Consider the following 13,229-nt stretch of genomic DNA (forward strand, 5'->3'; position numbering starts at 1 on the left):
AAATTTAAATTATTATTAAATAAAATTAATCAATACTAATATCAATTCTCTCTTATTAACATTATCCTAAAATTTAAATTTACATAACTCTCTCGATTTAAATTATTTTTTCACAAAAAATATATCAAGTTAAAGATAATTTTATAAGGATTCTAACGAAATCTCAATTGCATTATAAGGATTCTAACGAAATCTCAATTGCATTAGAAGGATTCTAACGAAATCTCAATTGCATATGTTCCGACGATGTTCGGATGATGAAATTTGATGATTTTTATTTTATTTTTGGTATATGTTGATAAACGGATTTTTTATCAGCAAATATATCAAAAAATCTTAATATAAAATATACATTACTATGTTGATATAAAAAAAAACACGAAATTTATGATATAATAACAAAATAACGATTTTACCCTTTTATTGATATTTTGTCTACTATTTATTAAAATTCATAAGATTTAATCTCATCCACTCATTTTAAGGGTGAAGATTTGATCTTAATTTCAGATTATGATGCTTATGATGCTATAAGCAAGGTGATAATAATTCATAATGAAAACAATGAAACTTCGCAACGTTAAAGCCATAATAAAGTGAATCATAATAAACCCATTCAAGAATCTCAGACATCAAAAGATTTCATTCTATTCTCCAAACTATGTTGTCAGTCAACAAGACTCGCACCAGAGAAAAAAAGGAAACAGAGCAAGGATAAAACTGAAGATCCTAAACAATGGCATTAGCAGCGCTAGCAATTCTGGGCCACAGATCAGCACACTCCTTCCCGATTGGACCGGTGATGGCCGAACCTGCAAAGCAACAATCACTCGAGGTAAAGTCATCATATGATAAAACAAAGAACCAAGGAAGACACAACAGCATAATGCTTACGCCAAAACTTGAATCACTAATTCACTATACCTTTCATTTCGCCCTTAGGATTCACAATAACCCCAGCATTGTCTGCAAGTAGAAAAAACAAGTCATTAGTAAATATTGATTTGTTAACAAGACAACATAAGCAGTAAAGAAGCAAGTCATCACTCGTAAAAGCAAATAAGAACATGCTAAACCATGCTCTAGCTCAAAAGAAATGGGGATGCCACAATTATATTACACAAGAAACACCAACTCTGTGAATCACTCACTAAATTGAATTAGTCAAACCACTAAGGTAAATTTCAGATAATGTCTGTCTATATGTAAAAGATGGACTTCATCAGCACACAATATTTGCTAATAAACACCTCAAAACATTATTCATGTTTAAATTTTACGCCAAAGTCTAACTTAGAAGGGAATAACTTAGTAGAGATAACAAGTCATTAGTAAAGAATTTGTTAGGCAAGCAGATCATCACTCGTAAAAGTAAATAAGAACATGCTAAACCAAGCTTTATCTAGAAAGAAACGTGGATGACACAGTTAATATGACGCAGATAAGGCTAATTTTATACATATAAAATCGACCACTATTGAAAAAAGCAACTAAAAAGCTTACCATATCATAATTACACTCACTAAATTGAATTAGTCAAACCACTAAGATGAACTTCATAGAATGTCTGTCACTATGTTAAAAATATATGCTAAAAGACACCTAAAAACGTTGGCCATGTCAAAAATTTGACGCATAAAATGGAAAAACCTGGTTACATATTACTATTTCATAAAGGCAAGATCACGCCAAACCCTAACTTAGCAGGAAATAACTTAAACTACAAGCAATATCATAAACTGTAATTTAACAAGGAATGAAAGCATTGAATAATCACTAATACTGAAACTTGCGAACACAAATAAAGAGCAAAATCGGGAAAAAATGAAATTACCTTCGAAGTACATGAAAACTCCGTCCTTTCGGCGCCAGGGCTTGCGCTGGCGGACGATGACGGCGGGCATGACCTTCTTACGAAGATCTGGCTTCCCCTTCTTCACGGTGGCCATAACCATGTCTCCGACGCAGGCGGACGGCAGCCTGTTGAGGCGACCCTTGATCCCCTTCACCGAAATGATGTAGAGGTTCTTAGCGCCGGTGTTGTCGGCGCAGTTAACCGTCGCCGCAACCGGTAGACCCAGCGACATCCGGAACTTGTTTCCGGCCGATCCTCCGCGCCCTGCGACCACAGAATCGATAAATTAGCACCGTACATTCGGTCAATTAGGTATACGATTTGAATTAAGGAGGTAAGTGATGATACCTCGCTTCGACATTTTTGCAGCTCCTCTCTCAACTGAAGAAAATGAAAAGTGGGGAGAGGCGCTAGGGTTTTGTATGAGAAATTACAAGCGTGTGGGATATGGGCTAGGGTTTGGGCCCAATTTCATTTTTATTTTTATTTTTCCATTGCACGTTCAACAACTACTGAATTTATTCATTTCTTATTTTTGAAATGTATCAATTTTATTTCTACTAACTTTTAATGACTACTGAATTTATTCATTTCTTATTTTTGAAATGTATCAATTTTATTTCTACTAACTTATGATGATTATATCTTTACTCCGCTTTTTTTAGCCTATCAATTATATCACATACTGAAGATTATGTTCTTTTGTAAATAGCTAGCTAGCTAAAGCCATTCTTTCTGGAACGAGTTACTATATTATATTTTCATTTGTTAATTTCATAGTAATCTCAGTTTTGATGAATATGTAAAGGAAATAGATTATTCTAAATTTATGCATGATAGTTGTGTTTACATGAAGAATGCTAAGAAATAGTATGATGTTTCTTATCTCCTTTTACATGGTGATGCCATATTGATTACCAACAAGAGTCGCTGTGAGACTCAGATTCTAAAATCTAATCTACAAGAAAGGTTTCAGATAAATGCTACAGAAAATGCATGAAATCAACTAATTGTAATGAATGAAAAACATACAGTACAACACAATTTATTGGACACTGCTCTGACCATTTTTTCCTGGGATCAATGCCTAATCAGTTCTGCTACAAACACATTTACTCAGACAAATTATCAATTCCGCAACATCTAAATTCCTCATACATACACTACACAACATAAAAAAAATGAAAAACAACTCAAATTACCCAGTCTAAGTTAAGCTGGGTCAATGCCTGCCTATTGTAAAGATGTAGAACCCTAACTATGGCAATCAATCAATGTTGTAAGGGCTAAATTTGGAAGAAGAGTACCACAGCCAATCTGGTCATCTCCTACCTGCTCTAGATCCTAAAATAGAAAAGTCAGTGGTTAGGCACATCAATGGTGTTTAACTAAAATGCTTGCTCGTGCTTATTATACTTACTAGAACGTTCGATGTTACGGCAGAACTTGCTACCACATTGACAACGGAACGCCTTAATAGGGTGCTCGTGGTCATCAAAATCAATTCCATAATCCTGCAAGCAGTATGGCTTATAAGCAAAATGAATTCTTAAATCGAAATATATAATCCAGAGCATGACAATAATAGTGATCGAGATTACTTTCTAGGTGCAATTTCAACAAACTTAGAACATCGGAGCCGTAAGCATAAGTATAAACTTACTTAAGAACAATCACAAACTGTTTAGGAAAGACTTATGAGAAGGATTGCCTCCCTCTAAGAAATTGGTTAGGATACCCATCAGGGTCCTTTATCACCTTATGATGAGCCAAAATTGGCTCCGGTGTTTACTTTATTTAACAATTTGCATCCATTTCAGCTTTTCATAGAGCCTATTTATAAACATAAAGCCTTCTCAGCCTACTAGCTTGCTTATGTACTGTCATTTTCTTCAAGACCAAACTTTGTCAGTCATGCATAATGTAATATGTTGTTTTTTTCCAAAATGAAACTTTACGAACTTAAAATAGCTTGAGCCAACTTGATGTCTTTACAAAGAAATGCACACCCACGCTCAACCTATTTTTACCATAGTTTTCCCAACACTCACCACCCTTCAATAGAGGTGATGCGAACACCCCCCCCCCCCCCAACACACACACCAAAGTGTTCGGCGTTGATCACCACACCAACTCCAAAGAAGATTGGGACCCAAGGGCGAAGGACGGGAGTACATCACATCTCCTTGATGTTATTGGTGAGCAATTCACCTCATTTACATTCACAAATTTTTATGTGTTTTATAAGCTTTGTAGGTATCTATCGATGTGCATGACTCTAGGAGCAAGCACTCGACCGGGTGAACTTGACCAAGTTAGCCATCCACCCTGATAGGCCATGCTTAATCCGAATTTTAGCTTGTTTAGCCCAATTTTGGGGTCTTTTTATGTTATTTCTCCTTCCAACTTCCTCCCAAGTATAATAGGTTTTTATGCCTTCAATTGTGTGGAGCTAGGTGTTTGGTGAATGTTAAACCTTGTTGAGATTTATCTCCTATGTGAGAATCTATCAAGTTCCTTCATTGAAGATTTCTTGCTTAATTTAGGATAAGTCAAGAAAATGTATGCATCTTTAGCTAAGTGTCACTAAATTTGTGGAGCCAATGTGGTGTTTGCCTTAGTGAAAATTTCACAGGACTGCTACTTTGATTTAAATGGAGGTTCTAAGGTCCTAAGGAAGATTCCCACCTCTCACACCTTCTTCCTCCCATTTCCCTTCAATGGTCTCCCTTTTTTGGTTTAATTTTTGTGGTTAGATCACATATCCTTTGTTTATTTGTTGGTATTTACAAGGGGCAAGTCTTGGGTAAAAGGTTTAGATCAGTCGTCATGAAGAATCACATCAAAGGCGGACACAAAAGTTAACTTTATATAAATACAGATAAAAAAAAGAAAGTTCAATCTTTATCCTAAACATAGGGTCATGTATGATTTAGGTACATAACAATATGTTCGCTATAAATGAGTCCTAAACAATATGAATCAGTCCATATTTTTGACAAAAATTGAAGGGACGGTCAAAATGTTAATGGCCAAAGCATATTTTTACCAAATTAATAATTTAAAAACTATTTTATCAATTAATCATCCCTCAGGACACAACCTCATTGTAATACATTTAACACAAGCTACGCAAACTATCTATGCATGTAAATAACAGACCAAAAATTTATTACCTTCATATTATGTCAATTCATGATCAATGTTATCAAATAGCGGATATGGCGGCGCCATGGCTCTATGGCAAGGCGTTCTGTGGTGGAAATGCTATAGCAACATGGCGCTGCCATAGCACCGCCATATCCGCCATTTGACAACATTGTGTGTGTACTGCTTTATTAATTCTGTGTACTGCATTTAGGAATGGGGCATTATGCAAGAAACATGGATGTTAGAGCTGTATTTTATGCTTTATTAATTGTTTTAAGAGTTTTAGATGTTATATTTTTGTTATTTTCCAATTTTTGAATTATGTATAAATAATAAGTATTATTTTATTTATTTAATTATTGACCGCCATATCCGCCATACTAATACGCCATATCCCTGTGGCGGTTTTTAGGCGAACCTCCATAAGCCGCCATACGAGATTGATAACACTGTTCATGATAACAAATTTCATTCCTCTTGATCCATCAACATAACCATTGTTGCCACTATTACATGGCATTTTCAAAGTATGAATTTTAAGAATCAATGCAAGCAAATTCAAAGATAAGTTTAAACCAACTTACCCAAGTGAGTTCTTCCATGGCTTTTACTTTTCTACTAGTGAAGAAGGCAAGCTGAAGAACATGATCCAATTAGCTAGAGGAAAAATTGGAACCCAAGATAGCTATCAGAAGAAGTGCATGTGATTTCATACATGATAATAGTGATGATCGGGAGTCTCCACTTCAACAGGTATCTCCACTAAGTTCGAGTCATGACACCTGTGATGTATATATGAAAATCAGATAAAGAATGATAAGTATATCTATAGCTCCTGTCATTGCATAATAACTTATGAAACTGTGAAAGAAAAATGATCTCCTTTGATTGGCCAAGTTTACTAGATGGATCAATACACCATTCTAAGAAGGGAACTAAGTAACATGAGCAAACAATGGGAAACTAAGGATGTATTGTACACTACTTTTTTTGACCAAGTGTTGTATCCTTCAGAAGAGCCAGAAAACTACTTTTTCTTGAGACTCTTGACCAAGTATGAAACAGAAAGCATCATGACAGAATCTAGTAAGCATATTATCACATCAGATACAACCATAGCGACAACTATCAATTTTCAGAAAAAACAATAGTCATGCACCAAATGCATAGTTTGTTATAAATGAACTTACTTGTGATTAATAAACCGTGCTACATTTCCATAATAAGTAGCATCTAAACAAAGCGCTTCTTCATCTTTTAACACTCCTTCTGCACACCAATCAGCATCAAGAAGAACTGGGTATGAATGTTTCTCCCCTTCAGGGCTCCTCAAAACACGTTCGAATAGCTCCGCATTTGTTAAAACTTCTCCAACATATTCGCAGACAAAGGCACCCTTTGGCAGGTCCTCCAGTGTGCGTAAACCCCAACCTTTTCCTTCAGGCGTCATAAACACCTAGTACACATATTAAGGACATTAACAGATTGTATATTACTAACTTTAGAAAATTAAAGTACAAGAGATTGCAGATATCAACTATGAGATAATTACCTGTAATTTGCGACTAATTCCTCTCTGCACTACTCGATTTCCACACTGTACATTACAGCCACATTTGATCCAACATTCTTTAACAAAATTCCTTACTAAATGCCCCTTGCAAGGTTCAATACTATCCTCGCGTTTTGATCTTTCCAGTGGACATTGCTGACAGAAATATTGACAATGTTTCTCTGGATCACAATTCATGGAAATACACTCATTAAGAAATTCTTCCTTGACAAGGCCATCCGCAGTGTAAGCAAACTCGCCTCCACTTTCATATGAGCATGCACAAGGTAAGGATAAGGATAGACAATCACCAGAACAGGTAGAACAACAACTATTGTCTCCAATACGAGCCAAACAGAAATTTGTATATGCATTTTGGTATATTGCATTTTGGCGAATGTAGCAGAAAGAAGGAGGACGCTCATCATTGACTTCATTCACTAATGCAATAGGAAACTTTTCTTGTCCCTTGGAAATATCAACAAAATCATGGATTGGCTTGATAGTCTGACCAGACAGCTGGGGTTGTTGAACAGCTTCCAATCTCCGGCCATTTATTTCTTCAGGACAATTGCCTTGGTTTTCTCTGTTTACCACAATATTATCTTTGGTGTCCAGTTTGTTCAGTTGTGGCCTACGATTCCTGCCATTTAAAGGTAGAGAAAGTACCTTAGCTTTTGGCTTAGGGACATCGGCACCAGATCTAGAACCAAACATTCCATTCAAAGAACTGATGACCAAGGCCTCTGCGCCTCTAACACCTGCAGCTGATGATTTCGTTGCATCACCAATTACTGATTGCCTATTTACATCTGTTCCCAACTTGGCACTGTTTCTTGATTCACACAAAACCACAGTGGCATCAGTAGTACTTCTTTCCCTGACATATTGTAGTGATGTTGGTTTTGTAATAGAATCTCTTCCATGTGAAATATCTGTAATTTATGAACTAGAATATAAGAATCATAAAAAAAATCAGAGAAATAGAGAAGCTCTAGTAGAGATAATAGTAAGAATCATCTACCTAGTACTTTAAAAAAAATCTTTGCAATTGAAAAGGATCAGCAATGGTTCCTCATCTACCCATGTGATGACTTGAACACCCGACCTATTGGTCACCTAGTAGTACTATTTAGTGAGCCAATGCTCCCTTTGAGTTAGTAATTCTAATGTTTGGGTTCTTGTATCACTACACATCAAAACCTAAATTCAATGTTTTGTTACTTTTATTGATTAATAATCACGTATGAAAAGGTAATATATGATGAATAATTGTTCCTCCCTCCGTCCCACCGAAGATGACCAACTTTCTTTTTTGGTTTGTCCCAACCAAAATTACCCATTACTAAAAATGGAAACACCTTTATCTCTACTGTATTCTATCTCTCTTACTTTATTCTCTCTACTTAACATACAAAATAAACTTGGATAAAATCCCGCGCCCAAGGAAGGGGACATTTTCCTTGGGTCGGAGGGAATAAAAGTTAATTGCATTCATGCCTTTTGAGCCAAGGTTCAGAGCAAGTTTAGTGTTTGAGAGGTGATAATGTTAGCGATATCAAATGTTGTTAATGGTGTATGGCGTTCGACAAAAAAATACCACAAGGGTTATGGTGGCTAGCACGGAGCAATACGATGGTTGATTAACAATAATATAAATAAAATACTGCTATATAAAAGAAAAAGAAATATAATATGCAAAAATCTAGAAAATAATAGAAACATAATATCTCAAATCTTAGCACAATAATTAAAACATAAAGTCATACACCATTACATAATATGTCTAAAAATTCAAGTTTTAAAACAAATAATTAAAACGTCAAGTCATGAGCCCAATATATATTATGTCTAGCGTTGAATCCTCCTCGGACCTCAATCCACATAAACCTCAAAAAAAAACCTTCTCCATTAGACATTATTGCACTTGCTCTATGTAACTCTATATCCTATAACATCAAAGAATGAAGAAAAATATTTAATAAAAAACTTAAAAATTTCTCGGGAGTAGTGGGTCGCTAGTGCAGTAATGGGTCAACAAAGATGTGGAATGGAGAGAGTGGAGGAGCGCACCAATGTTATTAAAAAGCGGCCATGGCGCCGCCGTGGCGCCATTGCGTGGCGGGTTTCGGAAAAAACGCCATCGCCACGAGCTGCCACAAAACTTTTTTATGGCGACCGCCATTTTCCGCCATGAGTGAGGCGCCATGGCGGTGCCATGGCAGTTATGGCGTCACTTTTGGTTGGGCTGCCCCAAACCTCAGCCCAATTACCAAATAACACGGCCCAAATGATTTTTAACCTTTAACCCGGCCCAAACTCGGCCCAAATAATGAAATAAAATGCCAATTAAGTCAAAATCTAGGGTTTTTTTCATAGTATCTCTTTCCCTCTCAAACAAACCCAACCTGCTGCGCCCCCAGTCCCACTGCCCTAGTCACGTCGCCGCCCGCCGCCGACCGCCGCCGCCGGTCCGTCTAGAGCAGCCCACTGCCCAGATTTTTAAGGTAACCGAAATTGTACCAGATTTTCTAATTTGCATGCCCTTTTAATTGGAAGATGAAGAAGTTAGGGATGAAGAAGAAGGATCTACTTCGTTGGAGGACGATGATATCGATGAGGATGAGGATAACTATGTTGTGGAGGATGACTATGTTGGGGATGGTGATGATTGAGGATGGTTTTAATTTAGATTTGATATGTATTATGAATTTGTGATGATGACTTTATATTTTGATTGTTGAACTAAGACTTATTATGGTAGGCATATTATATAATTGCTTATGACTTTATGCTTTATTTATTGTTTTAATAGTTGATAACTTGATATATTACAATTTTTTATTATTTTCTAATTTTTTGAATTTATATATACATATATTACTAATATTTTATTAATTTATTTATCGACCGCCATATCCCGCCATACTGATACGCCATATCCCTGTGGCGATTTTTGGGCTCACCGCCGTAAGCCGCCATACGCCATCCATAACATTGGTGCGCACTACGGTTTGCTCAGCGGGAATTGCAATTGCTAACCTAAACCTAACTCAATTGGGTATATGGGTGGGTTATTAGGTGAATGGGCCAGCTTGGTAGATTAATGGGTTGGGCAAGCCCTACTTAGGTGCCATGGTGTCACACCTATGAAGGCCGCCATAAACTGCCACAAACAGTCATGCATGCCACAATGCGGCAATGGTTTAGCCAAAAACCGCCACCGCCATGGCTGATATTTGACAACATTGAAGATATTTAGCTCAAATATTTCATATTATATGATGAAGGATGGAATTCTTCATCAAACATAACATATTTGAGACACCGAATCAAAACAATCCTGCTATATTAGAAAATAGACATCATGAAATTGTCTGAGCTTTCGCTTTGTTCAAGATGCTCGGCTACAAGTTACAAAACTTTATCCTAAGTGTGTGAATTGGATAGTTTGGTCTACTAGAGTGCATATAGGGTACAGCCATATAGGTCATAATACCCTAGTTAATGGGTACCTTACATTAGTTGATTCTATTACTAAGGTGCAGACAGAGTCTAGGTATTATTGTCCTAGTTAATTGGTACCTTACATCCATTGATGTCACCTTTTGGAACAGTTTTCTTCTATGTCATCTTCTTGTATGCTGCTCATGAGTTTCTTATACATGCCATTTTTTCCACAAATTGCTCATTTCACACATTCCCCAAACTTTTGTTAAACCTTATACTCTGCAAACCTACTCTTGGTGCCCAATCTTTAGCTCATGCGATTGCACGGCTGTTCCTATCCTAAACACCACTACTCATGTCCTAGATGAGCCAATTTAGTTGTCATCATATCCAAACTCGAGTAATGATCTTCCGGTTTCTCAACCCATTGAAACTCCGAAAGCAATCATAAAAAGTAGATTGACTTCCGAGGGAGCAAAAGGACGTGAGATTTCATGAAACATACTCTAAAGGAAATATTATAGAGAAAGACTTGGAGCAGTGTTCCGAGCTATACATAATTAGAACCAAATGCCTGACACATTTTAACAAGATCGCATATTATACAAAATTACAACTAAATACCTAAACTATCACAACACTAACAAAAAATGTCCAAAAATTTAATTTTCGGTAACGAAAAGCTTACGTGGCTTGTCATCGGTGATTTGCTCATCTTTAGTCTTAAATATAGCATCATTTCCGATTTTGTCCTTTTCAAGTGACCATACGGTGTCTGGCACATTAGGCTCTGATTGTTGTATAGCATGTGATGAACTCTTAGAGACTGTCTTTTTCCTTCTCCTGGATGGAGTTTGAAGAGATGCAGCTCCTGCACCTCTATCTCTCAGTCTCATTGGATGAGAAGGTATTCTTGGTGCATTTGTTTGTCTGACACTTTTTTGACTCCCATAGATGCTACTGGCATGGTTGGAATCACCATTCTCATGAACCAAAGAGTTAGAAGAACTAGGCTGCTTTCCTTTACTTTGACCAAATGACTGGGACTTGACAACTACTGGCGTCGCCATTTTTCTTTCAGCATTGTTTTGGGGTGACTCCTCCATGCCTCGTGTACCATGCAGTTTGATGTAATGGATTTCAGATAGTTTATCTGGTTCTTTAGGACAAAAAGGCAGAGTTGGAGACATGCTTGTATAAGAAGTACTTGAGGAGGAAGTTTGATGATTTTGATGTCCATGTTTCAACATTTTCATTGGCCGTTCAGGTTCTTCAGCTTCCCGGGCTTCTTTCTCTAAATGGTCCCGTGCCTATCAGGAGAATTGAGCCATTGCATAATGTCAATTATAAGATTTATAAACTATTAGCACTCAAATAATATCTGGGGGCATTTGGTTTGGTGACGGAATAGATAAGATTTCATAGGGTTGGAGGATGATTAAATAATCTAGTCAACTTTGAGGCCACAAATAATCATCCAATTGGATTATTAGAGGGCAGGCATAGTTATCCAACATGAGTCAAATCATGAAAATTACAAATTTGATTAAGCTGGATTATTTCATCAATCATGCCTTATCACTCAAATAAAACACCTCCAATTCTATAATTTGATAAGTATAGAGGAAAAGGAAAACGATTAAAACTGAAACTCGCATTAGTAGATTTGCTGAGTAATCATGGAGTATAACATACTCCATTATCCACATTCTTCCTTGGCTGCTCTTCCACCTGAAAGATAAAACTCTATGATTAATTTTCAGTTTGATCCCAATCAACGGAGTATGAGCTAGAAAACCATGCAAAACAAGAGAGGGATTCATGTCTTGAGTCCACAATACTTACTTCTCTCTCATCTTTAACAAGTATAGCATCTGCAAGGGCTCTATAATTTCCCTCTTCAATAAGTCCCCAATTTTTGTCATACAATTTCAGCAGTCTTTTAAGTACTGGCAAGACCTTCTCTTCCTTGATCCCAATAATATTCATAGCCTCAATGGCATTGGCAAATTTGATTTCCCGTTCCTTCTTCATTTTCGCTCCCTTCCCCATTTCAATGGATTTTATATCACAGAAATTTCTACCTTGCAATAGGAATAAACAATTTCATTTTATCACCAATCATAACAATTCAAGCAAATTAGCAACTAAGCATTGCCCATTATCCTAATACCATGTAGTACATTATAACTAAGCAACAGAATCACAGCATATCAAACAATCATGACTTACCACAAGTAGGACAGGATCTTATCTTGCCATACGCAACAGTCCGAGCTTGTAATAAAGCTATATAAACACCACATTAAGCCTGAGATTGCACCTTATACTGTATAAGCATTCCACTGATTTATTAATCAAGGGTGCAATCTAGACGTGTACATTGTCACACTTAAAGGGAGAATAGAGTTTTAAAGCGAAATGCCATTGTTCCTAATATAATTCCATGGTTTTATTCATGAATTGGAGTTAGTATGAAACAGTTCAGTGTAGAACAGTCTTGTTGCGAGTTAAGTGATGGGCTGGATACTGCATTTTATGACGGGAAGATTGATTTGAGGGAGGAGAGATGGCGGAGGAGGCAGCGGCGTGGAGATTGTGTGATGGAGGAGGAGCGACGGCGGGTGGTGGTGGAACGGCGAAGAGGTGGCACGGAAAAGAAGTAGGAGAATCCGGCGGGTGGTGGTTGTAGCAGAGCGTTGAAGAGGAAATGGAGGCGGTGTTGCTGTCGCCGGAATTTGCGAGGGAGCTAGGGATTTGAGTGGAGATTTGGGGAGCAGAAATGGGAGAGGAGAGAGGGAAATAATTTTTGTTGCCCAAACTATATATTAATTGGAATAAATACTCATCTATATGAAATTAATAACTCAACGTTTATTATTTTCGCCATTTCGAATTTTGCGATACAATCTATATGAAATTAAGCAATTATATAATTTATGTATACCCAGCTCATTGAACGACAAGGTTCAATTTTCGAATTTTTTAGTTTGTCCTTTAAACTTATGAACTTTTTAATTTAAAAAAAATCTCTATAATAAAGTAGGACGTATTCTCCTTCTTTTTAAAAATTTGTATTTTTAAGGGGCAGAGGGAATATAAAACTTTATTTGTGAATAAAAAAGTTAGTAGATATTAGATCTTATTTTTAAATATTATTTTTAAAATATAAATTTGAATAAAATAATTAATGAAATATGTGCGTTATTTACAATTTATAAT

At 36.5% G+C, this 13,229-nt stretch overlaps 2 protein-coding genes across 3 annotated transcripts; both read right to left on the reverse strand.

The window, feature by feature from the left end:
* Positions 1-580: 580 nt before the first annotated feature.
* Positions 581-2,313, reverse strand: LOC121764583 (60S ribosomal protein L23). Its single transcript, XM_042160596.1, has 4 exons — positions 2,204-2,313; positions 1,835-2,119; positions 925-966; positions 581-812 (listed from the first exon to the last, which is right to left on the reverse strand). Exons 1-4 carry the CDS (start codon positions 2,214-2,216, stop codon positions 730-732), a joined length of 423 nt encoding a protein of 140 aa, XP_042016530.1. The 5' UTR covers positions 2,217-2,313; the 3' UTR covers positions 581-729.
* A 535-nt stretch (positions 2,314-2,848) lies between these two features.
* Positions 2,849-12,805, reverse strand: LOC121765852 (probable inactive histone-lysine N-methyltransferase SUVR1). Of its 2 annotated transcripts, none has more exons than XM_042162117.1 (10): positions 12,240-12,805; positions 11,853-12,087; positions 11,703-11,738; positions 10,696-11,317; positions 6,558-7,492; positions 6,196-6,461; positions 5,721-5,787; positions 5,590-5,640; positions 3,276-3,369; positions 2,849-3,199 (listed from the first exon to the last, which is right to left on the reverse strand). In XM_042162117.1, the coding sequence occupies exons 2-10, from the start codon at positions 12,057-12,059 to the stop codon at positions 3,177-3,179; spliced, it is 2,301 nt and encodes a 766-aa protein (XP_042018051.1). In that variant the 5' UTR covers positions 12,060-12,087; positions 12,240-12,805; the 3' UTR covers positions 2,849-3,176. The 2 variants fall into 2 exon arrangements, with proteins under 2 accessions (XP_042018051.1, XP_042018050.1); XM_042162116.1 differs by having other exon boundaries at positions 11,853-12,091.
* Positions 12,806-13,229: the final 424 nt, after the last annotated feature.

Source organism: Salvia splendens, chromosome 14 (assembly GCF_004379255.2).
Source record: "Salvia splendens isolate huo1 chromosome 14, SspV2, whole genome shotgun sequence".
Lineage (NCBI taxonomy): Eukaryota > Viridiplantae > Streptophyta > Magnoliopsida > Lamiales > Lamiaceae > Salvia > Salvia splendens.